The 20,305-nt window shown below is 32.3% G+C and overlaps 1 protein-coding gene across 2 annotated transcripts; it reads left to right on the top strand.

Moving 5' to 3' along the window:
* The first annotated feature begins 1,605 nt into the window (after positions 1-1,605).
* Positions 1,606-19,312, top strand: LOC148615048 (con-Ins Im2-like). Of its 2 annotated transcripts, none has more exons than XM_088589661.1 (3): positions 1,606-1,864; positions 16,805-17,015; positions 17,287-19,312. In XM_088589661.1, the coding sequence occupies exons 2-3, from the start codon at positions 16,820-16,822 to the stop codon at positions 17,487-17,489; spliced, it is 399 nt and encodes a 132-aa protein (XP_088445787.1). In that variant the 5' UTR covers positions 1,606-1,864; positions 16,805-16,819; the 3' UTR covers positions 17,490-19,312. The 2 variants fall into 2 exon arrangements, with proteins under 2 accessions (XP_088445787.1, XP_088445788.1); XM_088589662.1 differs by lacking the exon at positions 1,606-1,864 and adding an exon at positions 10,810-10,972.
* Positions 19,313-20,305: the final 993 nt, after the last annotated feature.

Genomic DNA, 20,305 nt, shown 5'->3' with positions numbered 1-20,305 from the left:
TTGATTTTTTGGTTCAAATTAAAAATTTTGACTTTTTGCAAGTGGTAATACAGTCATTTTCTTAAACTGTCATTTCAGCGACAGATATTTATAAAAAAGTGGTGTAAATTATAATTAATTTATTTTGCCATGACGATCGTTTGTAGTATTCAAGGTATTTTAAATCAGAAACTTGAAGAAATTGTCAGGGCAATGACTCTTAGATGAGTGAACCTGTGCAGTACAAACTATCACAATGTCACGCTTTCAGGTACTATACATGTATGTATTTTCTCAACTTCATCAAAACGATTGAGCACAAACTTTACAATTCGTATTTCAGATAGTTATTACTTTTCAAACACTATAAATACAATGGTACAGAGACATTACATAATGATATAAATCCTAAAAAACCTCGAAATATTTTCAAAAACGATTATTCCAGTTTTATTTCACGCTGTAGTATTTCCAGATAGATTGATTTAATGTATCAAATCACAGTCTGGATTTTGATGAAGTCAGTCTACTCGTACAGGACATTCAAAATTTAACTTACATATAACATCACGTGAATGACTTGTAAACTGTAAGATTAAGTCCCTCCGTGGTTATTTCTACATATCAAAATTTTACTAAGCAGAAGATCTTGTCATAAGCAACTTGTGTTTAAAATAGTTTTTATCTCGTATGTTCTGTACACTTTCACTTTATGCAATACAATATGGTTAGAAAAGTACAAATTCGGGACATTTTGTAACATTTTACAGAAAATTGCCATTACCCAACGTAAATTGATCAGAATATAAAAAAATACAATTATTTTGTCACACTTTACGACAGTGTCAATAGTAATGTGATGTTTTGTACTATTAGACCGTCTTATTGACTCAACTTTTTTCAAGTTTTTCAAAAGGCCAAAATTACTTTAAAAAATCATAACTTCGAGCTTATAAATATTTATGTCTCCAAAACGCATCCGTCGTTTTGAGAAATCATCTTTTCTCGTGAACTAGATTAAGGACAAAATGTCTAACTTAACTGTAAATGGTTAAACTAACAGACTGGTACTTCATTGACGTCAAACAAATATTTATCTTATTTGTCTGATTTGATTCGGACATTATTATAAGCATAAAAATGGGTATACATTCATAGCAAAGGAAGGGGTTGTAATAGGTGTCTACACAACCCTTTCAAGATATGCCCTTAGAAAGATAATTGTTGCCGGCAGAAGATACAAAGCATATTTACCAAGTTATTTTTTTAAGTAATGCACGAGTAAGTGTAATATTCTCTTGATAATGTTGTTCTTAAAAAAAATTACTAATAAAATGTTTGAAATAACAAAGTCAGAGAATTCATCCCTGACTTATTATACATTTCAATATTGAAAACAGGTTTTTATTTTGAAAAGCATAACAAATAAAGATCTAAAAGTAAAAGTAAGAACTTATTAGTATTATAATACATTACTTTTACGAAATTTATTTTTAAAACCACGGAAGTTTCTAACAGCGTGTGCCTTAAAGCAAAAGGGAACAGAAAAATAACGCTTTATTGACACACATACTAACACAAGTAAATAAAAGTAATCTGTTGATTAATGAATGGGTTGATAATGATACATCTGAAGGATTAGCGAAAATCCTATTAAATATAACAGTATTGTATCTCTGCGATAATTGCTTGCGAAGTGACCTTGACTTCCCCGTACGATTTTACTGTTCAGTCACAAGCCTTTCCTACTGGAGGAGTTTTACGCCGGGGAATTATTCCTCGTATTTCCTCGTTGGATAACAGTTCACACGGAATCCCCTTATTCCCTCTTAAATGTGTGTCTTCATTAAAACTACAGGGTATATGAACAGTAGAGAAAACAAAGGTAAGTACTCTCTTTTCTCTTTCCATCATTTTTTTCTCACTATTTTGTATTTTGTCTAATTTTATTTTTCGTTAGTATACATTATTCCCCCTTTTCAATAGATATAATTGATATTTCATAAAGCTACAACTCTTATACTTTTTTTAAATGATGGAATTTTTACATATATTTCCGTATAGTGGTTTACCCTTTGACCCACTGCGTGCCTCAGTGGTCAGATGGTCAATTATGGACTTTGTAATCTAGTTAATGCATTATCCCTGTGAGAAATTAATTGATTTCTTAATCTTCTGACCGCTAAATCGACCTTACTTAATACCTTTTCAAATGGCGAAGTGTTTGCATTGCACTAAGATGTCCATGAATTTCTAAGCACGTAGACTTGGTTTTAAATATGAAATAAAAACTAGTGGTAACATTATATCATAATATTTCTCTGCTTGTTATGTGTAGGATTAGACTTTCATGATTTATTTGCGCTATTTGAATAATGAATTTAAAAAAAAGTCATTTACTTATTTAAGAATTTTTTGTAATGTACTTTAAAAGAAATTAAAATAAAATGCTTCGCCGTGCGCAGCGAGGGACAATTGCAGAAGTCTTAACCTTGAACAGTTAGGGTAAGTATTGACAAACCATTCAAACTTGATACAGTTTTGACTTTTGATTACAATCAGATATATGACATAGGACAATAATATAACCAGAATCGAAGTGGGCACATTTTGGTCCCTTATTTCTAAATGGAACTAGTCGAAACCTCCAGTACCAATCCTAACTTTTCAACTGGAGTATGATACCTTGCTGAACAATTTCAAAATAATTACTGAAGTTTTTATCTAGCAATCAGACATAATACTTGCTTCTAGCCTCTTTGTGGCCTTTTATTATTGCTTGGCAACCCCCTAAAATCAACCCCAGTTGTCCTTTTGGATATGGCATATTGTAATACACTTTCAGAGATTCGTTCAGTTTTACTCAAGTTAATGTCGGAAATATTGAAAATGCTTGCTTTTGGTCCCTACTCGTATGATTTTAGTTACTTTATGTTCTTTGTTGTGTATGTCTGTTTTCCATGTCTGGTCTTTGTCCCTGGATTACATTCTTTTGTTTACCGCTATAACTTTGGTTCCCTTGATTAGTCTTACATTCTATGAAATGCTTGTTTTGGTCCCTTTTTGGCCTAATTCTAAAGCCATTGGGACTATTTCCCCAGAATAAAAACCAACCCTTCTTTTATGGTTTGGAAACTTGTTATAAAATGTTATAGAGATCAACCAACTAATGTTCAAGCTATCGCACAAAAAAAACCAAATGTCTACGGGCGACGACATAAGGACAGCGCGATACCATTTAACGACCACAAATTTCTTGCAATTTTATATAAATCATGATGATAACACTACAAAACTCATCACAAATAGCATGTTTAAAGAAAGCTATGTAAATGTTAATTTTTCATCTTTTTATTGCATGTTTATATACATATGAGCACACTACTTATCAAATGACCGCCAGTAGTAAAGTGACCTCGCACAGGATTAAACTTTGCACAATGGACACCAAAGAGGAGGTACTGACAACTTTCTGACCTTAGCCTTGACCATTTACTGACCACATGTCTGCAATTTATCAATGTCAGTTGCAGGAAAATTTATTTGTTGCAAAATATGCTCAAAGAAATGAATTATGAGTTCTCAGACTAAAACAACTGTTGTTTATGCGAACAGGATCAAAAAGTGTGAAGAATAATGAACTTTCCATGTCATACCCAGAAATAATTGTGCGCTGCTCTATCTGTTTGTGTAACAGTAACTATATTGGAAACTTCATACAACGAAAAACATTCAATTTCTCTTCCTTGTCCTTACGTGTTACAGTATGTACCGCTTAATACACCGCCGTCTAAATTCACAATGTTTTGTAAGGATTTGCTTCTTTGAGATTGATCAAAATGTTTAGTTTATAATGAACTACCAGCATAGGAAACAATTACTTAAGACTGCTTATTCAGCTAGTTTGTAGATGTAGTGATCAGTGTCACTGTACCCCCATCAAACAATGATAAACTACAGATTACTGACTCTAAGCCAACACAGTTATCCATTCAGTAGTAATGTAATGGATGGGATCTAATCAGAACAATCATGATGAAACGTACTTGTTTATATATGATATGGGTATTAATTCTAGGAAGTGTGTCCGTATGTCTGTTTGCGAACTGATTTATCCACTTGATAGTACTTGAGATACTGTTTCAGATCTTCTAATGATAACGTACCATTGTTTATTGATATTCTGGGCCAGTAATCAGTCAGCTTACGTGAGGGAATAAATCCTCCATCCAGGCTCACTAAAACGTCACTGCTAGCATGGCAAGTTTCTTAAGGAGGTAGACCTGGGATGAGGGACATAACTCTTCAAATCAGTGATATGTTTGTATCATATACAATGTCATCAAGGCCTTTCAAGCTTCCCTTTGAAACAGAATGAAATTAGTCCAGGTTACTTTAATGCTTACATGCGATTGGTATAAAATGGTGAATACAAACGTTCCAACGATTTGTAAGAGTTGTGTGGCTTACCCGAGGTCTATCTCCTTAGTTCGGTCTGGTTGTAACGTTATGTTGAAAAATGTTTTTACATTAGCTAATGAGAAACGGTTTGGATTTTGACATCATGTGTTAAAACCATTATTGACCAGTAAGAATAACATCTGCATAGCACGGGATTACCCCTTGATCTGTTAAGTAGGGGCACCAACTCTGTACGTCACATGATACACTTAACTATATTTTTCTATTTGTTTTTCTCCTTTTTTAAATGAACGTTGATTTCCACACTTGAGCTGTTGCATTTATGATGTAAAGCTGTTGGATTGAAAATTCAATTAAAGTATAGACACGTCTTGGAATGTGGGTTCTGTTCAAGTCAGTGCAGGTTGAAATCCGAAGTGCAGCTCGTTAAATTGTTACAGTAGATAATGCAGTTTATTCATACGGCTATTTAAAGCCATTTGATGGATAACTATGTCATCACAATGAAAAGGCTTATACATCAAAATTAGTTTGTGATCAAGCAAAGAAAAAAAAACGTATGTCGTAATTGCATGGGTTGATTGATTGTTGGGGTTTAACGTCCGAGCAGCAATATTTCAGCTATATTCAGACGACAATTGCATGGGTAACTGAAACACCAGATATCACTCCAATTCAATGAAAAAATGGAAAGAAGGAACGTGAAGGCTTTGACTGATATAAGTTGGTATCGAGCCTTATTCTCGTCTATAAAAATGAAAATTTATAACAAATGGCAATATTATTTTACAGTTGTGTAGAACTGGGTTGAGGAATATCGTGCGCCTTAAAGCTTGTGGGCTGTTAGAACCTAATATTTCTTCCTGAAATACATATACACAGTAATCTGTCAGTGGACAAAAGTTACTTTTGTCATTACAAAATTCATCTTTGTATCACAAACTTTACTTTTGTTACCTAATGTAAATATTGGATAACAAAAGTCAACTTTGTATGGAATTAGTTTAGTTTCGATTCCGTGATCTTATTTGCATAATAAAAACTGAGAAATGTTATGACAAAATTAAATTTTGTCACAAAATTCAACTTTGTGTTTACAAAATTGAATTCTGTCATAACAAAATCCCTGTGTTACAAAGTTCAATTTTGTGTCACAGAAGTCAATTTTGTATGCAAATTAGTTTACAAAATCTTTGGATATGCAAATGAATGCTCTCATCACGATTTTGTAAGAAAGTTTCTCATTGGAGATAGTAACCAGCGGTCTCACAGACGCTGGTTTCCGATTACTTCGGACAAGGACATATATGGGTAATGAGCTATTCTGCAAAAAGTAAGTAATTATATCTAAATAAGTATTACCCTTGCAGAATAGTGCATCAACCATATGATATTCTCTTGATCAAAGTAATCGGAAACCTGCGAGACCAGCGGTTACAACATCCACTGAGGGGTCGTCTTGCAAACATCGTAATGAGAGAGAATTCATTATTTGCATTTGCATATCCAAAGGATTCTGTAAACTAATTTGCATACAAAATTGACTTTTGTGGCACAAAATTGAAGTGATCATAAAACAAGTCTGTATAACATAATTTTGTTCGACAGAAATTCCATTGTGTGTATACAAGATTGATTTTGATCACAAAAAGATCAAGATTCATTTGGCGCCCCGTAAATGCGACATACTCGACTTTTCGGTTTGCTTTTTTCGTGTAACTACCTTCATTTCTCTCAGTTATTTTTCTCCAAACTGATTCTGTATAAAATATAATATAAGAGCATTATTTTACTCAAATTATAGGCCTTTTTTTCACTGACTAAGGACCATGATAAAAATGCCTTAAACCGAAAATCACTATCATTAAGTGTGTTTTATATTTTTGGTACTCAAGTCTTTAAAAAACTATGACATGAATCAAACAATAATCTAACATAAACAATACAATATTAATTTCTTAAAGAAACAAAATATTTTAGTATCTCATCTTCAGATTCGTTTTTGCCAATAAATAAAGATCGGATGTATTAAGTATAAACATGAGACATGAACAACCGCCAATCACATTGGTCCATTGCTTCTACATGTACTTGAATTGAATGGTATAGCCCAGGTGTGAATTGTGTATGATGGGACATCATTGTGGCTCGTGTCAGGATGCTGCATTATTGCTCCTATTGCATTACCGGATTATACTTATTTGGCGTTGGCGGTGCAGGATATGCTTATAGTCTTTCCAGAGCATTGTGGGAGTTCATACTGTTAGTGCTTTAGTTTTATTGCATGTAATGTGTTTCCCCTATTTAGTTTATATCTGTTTTCAAGTTCAGGCCATGTACCTGGATCTTGACTTATTTAAGTGTTCCCATATATTTTGACGCTTCGGTGTTTTTTGCCGATATTCAGTAAAGATAAATGCAAGTGTAAACTTACTTCAAAATACTACGTTACAGATTTTGGTAAACTAGTCAATTGGAACTACTCATCTTCTCTGGTTACACTGGTGAAAGTTATTTTTAGTGTAGCGGAAATGGTCCAGTAGTTCCGATTGGTAAATCAATACCGAAAGTGGAAGTTGAATGTTACATGCTTACCTTTGTCTCCCACGGTATTTTTAGGGGAGTTCAAAAGTGATTCAGCTTTTTATTTTTATTTTTATTTTTTTATTCCGTTATTATGTGTACATTGTGCATGTCGATGGTTAATGATTTCATGTATTTCTAGATTTCATCAGAAACCCAAATCAATTTTATTTGAAAATATACCTTGTTATATATCAAGCTTCTTTCCGAATCCTACCATGAGCTTCTATGTAAATGTGTATACTGTATTTGCTTGTGCTTATATACTTGAATAAATATGTTTAAACTAAGTAAAGGGGAAAATACAGAATCATTATTGTAATTTATTTCAGTGGATGAGTAAAAAGAATTTTTTTCTCCAAAATTTGGAACATTTAATTATTTCAAAAAAGATCTCAGACTATGGTCAGTGCTTAAAACATCTCTGATAAGAAATTCTGATTAAGTTTTACACGCTAATCGTATGAACTGCATACAAAAGCCGTTTATGGTTCATCATATTAAATATTCGTATTTCACGCCATAATTTCGCAACAACAATTCATAAACCAATAAAAATACATTACTTTCACACTATAACGCGTAATTACTGCTAATATATGCGAAGTGTTTGTCTTGTTTGTTCATAAGAAATGAGGAAGGAACACGATAGCCTTGTTGATATGTATTTTGAACTTGGACTAGATTAAGTTAGAAATTGAAAAAAATAAGTATTATTTGCTATTAATGTGAGATAGAATATTGCGGATTGAAAATACTTAACTTCTACTGTAAAACCTCATAATACAAATAAATAAACAAGCGACAAAAAAAAAAAAAAAGAAAGACAAATCATAAACTGTGTTAATGGAAACCAATACGGACTTGGTAATAAATATTTTATATAATTAAGCGATCACGACGTCGGTTTCATATAAATAAATGGCGCTGCTAGATACGTTTTTGACTTTTATCGATTTCAAAAGTGGCAGCTTTTAAATTCAAGGAAACTCTAGTATTAAGGCATTTAAGTCTTCTTTCATGTTTTCATGTTTTTAAAATAATGTTCATATGGAACATTTCGTTCTTATTCGCGAGATTTTCGCAATATAAAAAGAAAAATATTTCTTATTTTATGTCATCAAAAATGAGCTAAAAGGATTTTTTAAAGGCAAAACTTTTAACTCTCGAAAAAATAATCATTTTTAATCCTTGTATTCACCTGACATGTATGCGAAATATCAGAAGGAAACTTCTGCAGATAACATCTTATTAAGCTTCAAGATGTGATTTTTGAAGGATGGTCACGTGACAAATCAGACTTGTCACACTCTCTCCGACCGTACTGGTCAATCGAGACGAATTTTCAATTTTTGATGGCCCCATGTACAGGTCAAACAAGGAAGTTGTTCCAAAGTTTCTACAAAATGAAATGTTGGACAAAATCAAGGGATCACACCTTGGAATTGTCAAGTGCAAAAGTAGAGCACGTATTTTATTGATTTGGATTTGCATGGCTACTGACATTGAGAATCTTGAACATCCTGTGAACATTGCACTCAATACCAAAATGTTAATCTAAAAAAGCCAATGATTATCTCTGAAATTCTAGAACGGCCATGGTCTAAGTTTTATTTCAGAAATTCTACAACGGCCATGATCTAAGTTTTATTTCAGAAATTATACAACGGCCATGATCTAAGTTTTATTTCAGAAATTATACAACGGCCATGGTCTAAGTTGGCAGCAGACTTGTTTGAATACAAGCACAACCACTACTTGCTTCCTGTTGTCTATTTTTTTATAAAATGGCCGGAGGTGATGAAACTTGGCAATCCAACATCTCACATCTTGTTGGATATAGACACAAACTTGTATTCTAAAAACTGATCTTTATTACAGGAGAGTTATAATATCAAATTATAAAACCCGGAGTGCTTGTTATTGCATGTTCGCAGCCTGATTTCAATCTTACAGGAAATCACGTGTAGGTGCAACGGATAGGACAAGTCGCCCCAACACTAGGACTAAGGACGTCACCTATCTTATGATAAATGACAAATCCTAAAATTGATACAAGATAGATGTATAACCTGTAAGAGGACGAAGTTGAATAATTGATATTTAAAAAAATAATAATAACACATTTTGCATTTTTTTAAATCAACTAAGACTTATTTCTTTATATTTATATGCATTTAACAGTTTTACATTTACTTAAAATTTATTTTTCTACGGAGTTGAACAAAATGTGAGCTAAGAAAATTCTTTTTTGTTAAAGTTACAAAACTAGTAAAGATCATTGCGCGGCATTACAAGTTAACTTCCTGTCCGACTGAAATCGGGCTCTCGGTGCTTCCTAGGTCATAGGTGAAATTCTAATTACCGTATTTAGGACTTTGTCCGCTATTATAGTCACTCTGCTTTTGAAACTTAATTTTATTTTATATTCAAAATATTTCATGATTAATTTTATTCGTTTTCTACAATGCATCAATTTTACTTTTTGCATTTTGAGATGTTAAATTGGGTATACCCGATGCTGACCTAACATAATAATAGAAATCACGGAAAATCTTCTTTGGTTACAAGACCAAAAGAAGACAACGGAATTTTTCGTTTTCCGCAAATTGCAAGAGTAAAAAATCTTTCGCCGGAATATAAAGTGACACCTTCCGTATTTTATTTCACAATATTTCTGCGTAATAAGTATTTCTTAAGCATATGCATAAAATAAAATTACGAACATGTGTTTTCCCAAGGATAAAATTTGTGTTTACATTGCGTTAGCTCCTAAATTTCGGTCATTACTCTATCTGCTCCAGGAATGTTAGAAGGTCTCAAAGTACATGTTGTTATTTAGTATATCGCAAAGAATAGAAACCCATTATTTATGATTATATTGACTTAAAATTTTGACTCCCTCCTTGTTTTTTTTGTTTTCAGATGAAAAACATCTGAAATGCCTAATAAGGCATCTAATGTCATCATAAAATGTCAATTTATTTTATCAGAGAATGTGTTTTTCGTGTTCATACGGCACAGTCGATAGAAAATGTATAATTAATTTTATCCAAAAAAAAAAAAAAGAAAAAAAAGAAAAAGAAAAAAAAAGAAAAAAATTAAAAGGACCAAAAAAATTTTTACTAAGACATGAAAAAATTTCTACACAAATATTCACCAATGAGGAAGTCACTCATGAAGACTTGGCTTAACAAATAAGCACTCATGACGATCATATCGGCTCCTGGGTACACATATAGGATTAGTCGCTTTTAGCCACTTTTGATAACGAATCCCGACAATGAAATGTTCAATGATCTATTTAGGTTATATTTGAACCCGTGATAGACAGGAAATGTCCAGAGTAACTTATCATCTGTTTATGGTATAGATCATTCAACTATCTTAATACTCTATTGATACATATGTTCTCGAGGTTTAGTTGCACAATTATATGAAACACTCCATATGATGAAGGTTTCGTTATATTTTATCTTTTATCTACATCATAATTATTAGAAAAGATATTTCTAAAGACAAAACAAAATTGAAATAAACAGTAAACAGAACAAAAACAAAACAAAAATGAGCAAAAAAGTGAACATCTTTGCATTTTTGCATGAGAAATGTCTAAGTATAAAATCAAAAGAAAGAGAAAAAACGCCACGTAAGGACTTCCGATCAAGCCTACTTTTGTTATACTTTATCCAATCAAAAGTATTTGATAGCAATTGATTTTACGTGGAATCCCGGTATTCTATGTTGGCGATAATTAAAGGACATGAAGTTAGGTATAAATAACAGACACCGGTGGTTAGTCAGCCCTTGTCAATTCAGGTAAAAGGCAGTGAGCGGGGAAAACTTTCCGAGGTTTTTTTTGAAGGAAATTAAGATGCTTGTATGGTATTTATTTATTTGTTGATGTTAGGGAAAGTTCTGACTGGATAACCACCGAAGATTGGGCAAACCAGTTGTTATCATCTGCACTAAGGCTGAAGAGCCTGTGGTGAGTTTCTTTTTAAAAAAAATTCGTTTGCTCTTTACAATATAAAACATTTCATTCACTTTTAATTTTTTTTTATATGCTTAACTGTCCAGTTGTAGTATCATTATTTAATTAAGTGATATCGTGACCTTTTCAAGATAAAAGGTTGCTGTTGTACTATTTATTTCATATTTTATATAAAATCTATTGATTTAACAGTATGACATTTAATTTAACGCATACTAGGAATAGATTTTGTACTTAAAAGTGGATGGTTTATATGTTACATTTTTATTTTTGTCCAATTAACCCACGGATGCTTCAGAGTTAATAAAAATAATGCGAAAAATTTTTGTTTGTATCTGATTCATCGGTTCAAACTTATATCTAAATGATATTTATTTTATACTACTAACTTGTCAAAAATGAAAACTGCACTTATGGTTCTCGCATGTTTGAATCTGAATTAATTATCGTGTGTTAATGATGGAAGAATTTGAACTTCCTGTTAATGAGGAAAAAATTACAGTGATAAGTTTCCTTTTTTATCATGTTCATCAGTTTTTGTTTCTTTGTTTTATTATGAATCTTTAGTTGTATCATAGAAATGTATCAATATTCGGCTTAATTTCAGTCTCGTTTCATTCCCAATACTTGCAGCCAAAAGATGAAATTCTAGGAGCTTTATATTTTATCTGAATGACTAGGAATGATTTACTACGAACATAACTTGCTTTAACTGGAAATCAATTAAACAATTACTATAAAAATGACTTTGCTCTACAAAAGGCGTTATATATGGTACTTAATCATCCTACCTGGTCGGACCATTTAAATAATACTGTCTTAAAACCATTGTTATCTGCATACTGTTCTACAGAACCTTTGTAATCTGCATATTGTTCTACAAAACCTTTGTAATCTGCATACTGTTCTACAGAACCTTTGTAATCTCCATACTGTTCTACAGAACCTTTGTAATCTCCATACTGTTTTACAAAACCTTTGTAATCTGCATACTGTTCTACAGATCCTTTGTAATCTGCATACTGTTTTCTGCATACTGTGCTACAGAACCTTTGTAATCTGCATACTGTTCCACAGTATATCTGTGAATGCTCAATACGTATATCAACAAGATGGTTTTATTTTACTTTCGACTTTGAGATGAGGTTAATGGGGAAAAGAATGCCAATTTAAACCATGTTTTAATGACTCTCTAAAATGCTTTTTATTTGATAGAGTGACTTAGGAGAAATTTGTTTCATAAAATGAGCCTCGTGTACCTGTATTCTTTTTTTTTCAACGTTAAGAAATTTATAAAAAAAGGTGTATATGTTTATGGTTTGTCTATTTGAGAACGTGTTGGTTTTCCTTCTCATACTTGGAAGTTGATTTTCCCCTCTTTATTATCCTCGATACGATGTTGAAATTATGATTTGAGAACATATATACACATTGAATTTCGAGAATGACGAATTCACGATACCAAAGGTACTACAATAAACTGCTAGCGAGTATGATTATTTACATTAAAATACCTCGAATATTAATTCTTCGTTTTGACAGTCTTTTTAGAAGAAATTACTTATGTGTATTAAGGTAAATCTTGTACTTTGAATTTCCCATGTTTTGTCGACCACTCAATGCCCGAATAAAATAAGAAGGTACTTGGCATTAACATATTTGCACTTCTTGTATAGACTGCTAGTACCAAAATAACCAAAATGGACACTGTGACCTAAATCCGAAGATTGTTGTGCAAATAAGGTGATAATGGTACATTGTTAAAGCGAACACATGCTTTAGCTTGTACTCATTAAGATCCCATCTTTATCTGATGGGAGGTGATTGATACGTATCCACACATTCAAAATTGACTTTGGTTTCTAATTTTGAAACAGATTTAGACCTCATAACCAGATTGTCGTTCGGGTGCTGCACTTTTGAGATTAAGTTTTATAGATTGTACATTATATTTATAAGAGTTATCGTTCTTGATACGTTTGATATATGTGGGAGATGAATGCATGTTGTTTTATTCAGAAAGTACCATATTTGTGAATGTTTGATTGGTTATTATACTACTTTTCCCAGTCTCAGTTGAAATCCCGACTCAAAACATTATACATCCATGTTATCCTAAATACAGCTAGATACAGATACGTAGTACTTGGTAGAAACTCTCAATACTTTGTAAAAAAAGAATGTTGTCAAAATATTGGAGTTTTTGTTTGTTTGTTTGTTTGAAAACACATTTGTCCGTTGTGATGGACGATTTTTCAACATTTTGTGTATTTCAATGGGAAAAAATTGTGCCCGCTTCTTTTTGGCCTATTCCTGTACTTTGATTCAAAACAAGTAACATCGTTGCGCCAGATCCCTCGATCTCATTTTCCGGTTGTAGATGACATATTGTCTTTAAACAATCTTAAGAGAGGACGGAAGAGGACGTTTATAAGTTGAAGTAACTTGTGTCCAATCCCTTTGCTATTTATGCATACAACTATTTTCTATTCAAACAATCTTAGTTTCGGGGATTTAATACATTCCATTTACCTCGAATTACTTGTGATTAAGAACACTTCAGACACTGTGACCTACTCTTACAGACCGGTACACCTGGTCCATGCTTCCAGTTTTTATTGGAGTTTGAGTTGCTCATTTACTTTTGATTCTCTATACGGATTATTTTGGTTATTTTTTGTTCTTTTTGTATGTGTTTATTTTCCCCTCTAATGTTTATCTTTTGAATACCACTGAAATCTTTGTTCCCTTGTATACTCTCTCAGGAAACAGGAAGAACGTCACGTTTACAAAGAATTTAAGTTTCACCATCATAGACAAGGACTGACCTTATGAAGATAACTGCGGAATGATCCGTTGTTTTTTATTCAATTTTAGGAACGGTGTAAATCCGTAGCTTGAAATCAGTACATAATGATTTGTAAATTACTTTTGTTATAATCAACCACTATTAATGAGACCAGTAAGGTTAAGCAGGGTGTTCGTGACAAATGGATTTGCTGACTCAAAAAAAATATATTTATTTCATTGGAAACACGACCTCATTAGTAATAAATTATATCCGTAATATCAGTGCAATTAGTCTTGCTTAATATTACCATAGTATAACTTTTAAATCGCGTTCTGCTTTAGGTTATATAAAACAGTTTCATAAAATAATTGTTGAACGTAGTTCATTGAAAGTTTACTAACAAGAAACACAAGCAAAATGACGTCTTCCATGTTGGAACGTGTAAATAGCAGATATAGCACCTTGTGTCATATATCAGACATGATACGATCTGCACCAACAAATCCTGATGGAGACAACTATAGTAAATAATAAGAAAACTAGGAACGATTTTGTTTTAGTTTTTGAAATATTCTATGATAAATGATTTCGGAGACTCGTTCAGTTCAAATATTAAATATAATGTAATAATAAGTAAAAACTAAACAAACTTTCAGAAATTTAGCCATTTACTCATCACCCTGATTTTATCCACCCCATATAAACCCACATCTTTACGCAACATGGATATTTATTAAACGTGCCAATGTGCATGTTCACATTAACAGATTAGGTGACAATCCGTATGACTATGTCGGACCATTGATCTTTTCCCATGATTATTAAGCTACTTCATCCGTGGTAAAATTAGGATTAAAGATGACACATCAGTTGAAATAATTATCAATTATTCCTTGTGTATCGAATATAGAGGTTCTAATTTATAGATCGGTAGCACGAAAACAAAGACGAGGTGAGATTTACAGTTTCCCAGAACATTTGCCATTATCATTATAAAAAAACCTGTAGAATGTTCCTTCCTTTTGTATGACGTTATTAACGCTGCTACAGGTTGATATTTTTTGGTTTCAAAAGGACTTTAAATATTGAATATTAACAAGCTATTAACGAATGATAAGCATGCGTATGCTCCGTCTTCAAACTACTATAGCAATACTGAAATTGATTGTAGGGAAGAGAACGAAGGACAGGTGTTCTGATGTCTCCCTATTTACCCACAACAAATTTCTCATTTTCTCTGAATACTCAAATCCAAGCCTCAAATACACCCAAGACGTTGTGTACAAGTATGTCCTTTTTTTTTAAATGTGTTTCTTCCTGATTTTTTTTCTTTGCTGTTCCAAACTTTATTACTTAGTATTTGCTGCAGAAATGTAAGAAAAGGATAAAATTTACAAGGAACTTTTTTTCATACTGTAATTTTATGTGGAAATTGTGATTTGGTCCTGTGGAAGAAGGTCAAAATTTAGGGCATTTGGCAGTGGTCACGTTTCATGTCTACGGGGTCTCCGAGGCAAAGGTGCTAAAATAAAGGGTGATGATGAATTTTTCTGGCACTCTTATAGAAATCTGCTTTTATATGTTTCCACATAGGTGAAGTTTTATTAAGCTTGAAGCGGTGATTTTTTTATATGTCAAAATGAGAAAACGAAATTAATTGTGTTCTCGTACCTACAGTTATGAAGACGCTTACATTTGAAGTCCTGGTGTTTGTTAGAGTTGTCGAAAACTTATTGTTTTTATTTTCAATAAACCAAATATTTTTTGCATTTTCCTTACTGATATTATGCATAGCATGACAATTAACTTAAAATTGTAACACTACTAAACCAAGTTATTAAACTTGTGTACTGTGCCTTATATCACACCATCTTCTGATATATGTTATGAAACAATCTGGTATCATTGCCAGTTGTTTTTCATACGATGACAGACGTAATTCTACTTGTTTGTTGTTTATTACAGCAACGGAAGAGATATCCTAACCTTTGATGTTGTTAAAGTTGGCTTGACATGTAGAGGAACACTTTGATATAAATAGATATACCTGAACATTCGTGTTCTGATCAAACCACGGTGTTGTTATAAAGCGACACGAGGCTGAAATAATCCTAGGAAATTATTTATCAAACTAATGAAGAAAGAGCGTGTACTGAAAATAATGAAAATGAGCCAACTAACGATCAAATACAAAAAAAAAACAAAAAAACTCTAGACCATTTGGCCAACTAGGCTATTTAAAAATACAGATTTTATTTACTGAGTGATACTTCCTTGCAAGTAAATCTAGAGCATGAACATTTATAATATCATGTTCAACGTATCAAAGTTTTCCTTTCCTCTTTCGTCTACCCCTGACTTGACTTTTTATGACCAACTCGGCGGGTGTTTCAAGAAAAGCAGAGGACGCTTACCCTACCGGTGCACCTGGTCCATGCTCCAATATTTTAGTGGAGTCCGAGTTGCACATTTGCTTTTGTTACTTTGTACATGTATGTATGATTTTAGTTACTTTATGTTCTTTGTTGTGTATATCTGTTTTCCATGTCTGGTCTTTGTCCCTGGATTACATTCTTTTGATTACCGCTATAACTTTGGTTTCCTTGATTACTCTTTGATTACCGCTGTAACTTTGGTTTCCTTGATTATTCTAAATTATAAATGTTCATGCTCTAGATTTACTTGCAAGGAAGTATCACTCGGTGAATAAAATCTGTATTTTTAAATAGCCTAGTTGGCCGAATGGTCTAGAGCTTTGGGTTTTGTGCAGTAATTAGTGGTGTAATAGACGTCATAACAGAGAAGGGGCGAACCCCGCTAGGGAGCGACCTAATTTGCATCGCAATGTGCAGCCTTGCATCGATTCCAGAGTTTGGATGTAACTTAGACTTGATTATACATGTATATGTATATGTATCTTTGGACCATTAGTCTATGTTGATCCTAGTCATGCATGACATACACCAATATAGTAATATACTAGTAATAAGATGGTAGAATTCCAACATCTCAATATATATTATTAAATATTTCAGTGCTGGAACAAGAAAATGAGCTGTAGTGGAATCCTGCCATATGTTTTACTTATGATACTTACGCCTGTACTTGGTGGATTTGAACGAACATGCTCGACAGAGAGCCGAGATCACAGTAATGGTCTGTGCGGAAATTCTCTATCAACAATATTGAAACTTGCCTGTGGCGGATCATACAACATTCCAAGTGCTGGTAAAAGAACGCATGAAGGTATGAATATGTTATGCAAAAGTAAATCTGATATATAATAATTAAAAAAACAATCCATCTGATCCAAGATTTATACATATACCTTAATTATCTGAATTAAATATCTTCCTGGTTCTTCCATCTGTCCATAACTGTCATTAGATGAATCATTTACAATAGATGAATAGTTTAAGGGTAATTATAGAACTGTTGTTCCGTAACAAATCGTAGCAAAGTTGACAACAAAGACTTTTAAACGAGTAAATTATTATCTTTAATAATTTCATTCCAGATTCCTACCCTAGGTTATCGCCATTAGAGGGAATTATTTTAGGAAAACGAGAAGCTCTATCGTATTTATCGCGAGAGAAAAGATCTTTTGGAACTAGATTTCAAGGCATTGTTTGTGAATGTTGTTACAATCAATGCTCTTACACCGAACTCCTTCAATATTGTATGTTGAAGAGGAAAAGAAGAGATATACCACAGAAATAACTATAGTCGACCCTATTATCCTGAAGATCTCAATGTGTATGAATCTCCTTAAAAAAATTAGGGCATCATTAAGCAATATGTATTTGTCTATAGGCGGTATTTCATAATACGGGTAAAATAATACACTTGCATATAAAGAGAAAAAAAGCTAATATTTAACTGTAGTTTTATTTTTGTTTGTTTTTATATGCTTTGGTGCTGTTTGTTTTATTATCAACTGTGCATATAATTGTCATTACAAAAAACTTTGTATGATGAAATCGTCATTCATTCATTATACAGTAAAAGTAATTCAAAACAAGGTCGTTTATTATTTTTTTAAATCGTTTTCTAAAAGGGAGGGAATAAGTCATTATATTTTTGTTTTTATTTAAACTTTAAAAAAATAAGTTGATATTGTCTAAGTAATCTTTTTTTCTTGAAATTATGAAGTCCTACCTATATTCGTACATAGCGTTATGTATTTTTAGTTAATGTTGATTAGGAGATAAAATCGGAGTCTTATATATCAATTTTTATATCTTAACAGTTGTTAATAACAATAAAATCGAGTACGTTAACATTATGACTAAAGTGGATTGTAGGGAAATAGTCATAGTTGATATTATCACCCTTTCAACTGAATAAAACATCTAAGTAATACAGTCAACAAGTCGTCTTAATAGCACAGTCAGTCAGATTTACAATCGACACTCCATAATTTAACAAGGCATCCAAGTAGTAAGTTTGTCAACGTAAAGAAGATGTTTAAAATTTGGTATAATTGGTAACGTTGTGACGAAATCTTTATGTAGTCCTCCAGGTTACAAAATTGTCATTTTGATTTGAAACAAAAGAAGACAAGAGTTTTTATCATTCAAAACAGTACAACAGATGACTATGTACAAGGCTAGATAGAAAGATTTACAATTGATCTCATTTGCAATATATAACTCAATTTTGTGGTGTAAGTTATGTGAGTGCAAGTAATTATCAGTGTACAGTTTTCCTAATATAGCTTTTCGATAAACAATACAGAAATAATTACGGTCTTTAAATACAAGTAGTTTAAAAAAAAGTAATCATTTCTTACCACGTTTTTTATTTTAATATATCGTCGTCCTCGATGAATATAAATATTCACACATAATTTACAAATATGTTTCACACCTACATGAAATGAATCATGTTTTATAGTAATACCATAAAGCAATCTCTCCATTAAAACTAAAATTAATCAAAGTTAAGAATATTAAGTGATGTAAGAACATGACATTGTATGAATGTAATATCGATACCATATCATCTTTTACATATAATAAGCTAACTTCGAGCAATTTCTTCTTGATTTTCTCGATTAATGATGAAGATAACGTTTAAGTTGGAAAACAAATTTGTAGCTAATTTCTTTACTAATCCAACGGGGAAAAGATTACAAAGATATGTATTGACGAAAATTGAAATTGTTGGAATTAAGGATGAATCTTTACTAAAAGTACATTTCTACTTGTGTTTTGATAATTCCAACATAGTGTGATTAATACTTTCCTTTGAATCAAACTAAATTTTCTCTTATAGTTTTGTTCGTTATTCTACAATTTTGTTTACAAATCTTTCATTTTTAGCATATTGAACATATGTATCGGGATATGTTGTTTACTGTATTGTGAAGACACACATCATCTTTTAGACATAATAAGGGTCCAATAGTCCTAAAATAGTATATATGAACGTTGCTTTGGTTAACATCGTATACCAGCTTGTGTCTTTGAGTATTCACGTAGTTGGGTGCTATTGTTATATTTGTTACATGATCTTTTGAGGAAAATAAAAATTGAAAATAAGCAACGTTGTCATATTTCACTTGCAGATTCCTTCACTTGAATCACTGAATTTGCTATCGACTGGTTTGATCTATTATTCCCCTGCTTTAGGTGATCTGATCCGTAACATTCGTTGTTTGTGGGTCCTGGTTATTCATTTTCCTATAGTTCTATTTTAATGGTTGTTTATACATTGTATCTACTTTCGTCTCTGCTTCGTCTTCATATTTTGCTTAACATGTGAGTTTGGAAAAAGCCAAACCTACATCATCTTTGGCCGTGGTTCACCTGTATGTTAAATTTACTTAATATCTGAATTGGTATTTATTCATAAGAAATGCTGAAAATTCAAACATTTGTTTATCCATCAATTATCGCGATTTTGCTATTATAGTAAAAAAATAGATTTTTGCAACCTTGGAAACAAATCCCAAATAAATAAGGGTAGCCACAAAGTTACCGAATATTAAACCTATCCATTGCCAAATCAAGTCCAAATTAAAATTTGACAAAATAGATGTTACAGCACTGAAGTAGCTGGTACTGCTATGGTCCTGACTTAGTGCAGGAATTTCAAACGAGATGGTGGGTTAAATCGAAGTTTTACAGCTCGCCAATACCCCTCCCTTTGCAGGGTGAATATACCGGTGGTGATTAAATACCATTTGCATGCTATGGTGTCATAATCGGTAAATCAGTGGTCACATCAGTACAAAGAATTATATACAAAAAGCAATAATTACTGTTTTACAAGAAACTCAATATTTTTCAACTAAGGACTGATATCTGAAAAAGACTTTTGTAAGCGACTTTTTAAGAAGCATTTCCTCATTTCCCTGATTCAGGCGTCTATCATAACAAAACTTTGGTCTTTTATGAAAATGTACACAAAACCTATTCAATCAGTATAAAAAGTCCATTAAAAGATGCCAGACGTCAGCAAGGAAACTGTGCAATACAGATCATCCGCCGAATGTAAGTGTTAATCGGGGGATATAGTAATTGCCGATAAGA

The sequence above is a fragment of the Perna viridis genome, chromosome 6 (assembly GCF_037379345.1).
Source record: "Perna viridis isolate PV_CMFRI_1.1 ecotype Kerala chromosome 6, ASM3737934v1, whole genome shotgun sequence".
Lineage (NCBI taxonomy): Eukaryota > Metazoa > Mollusca > Bivalvia > Mytilida > Mytilidae > Perna > Perna viridis.
The sequence above is the reverse complement of the archived record's forward strand: the minus strand, read 5'-3'. Positions and strand labels throughout refer to the sequence as shown.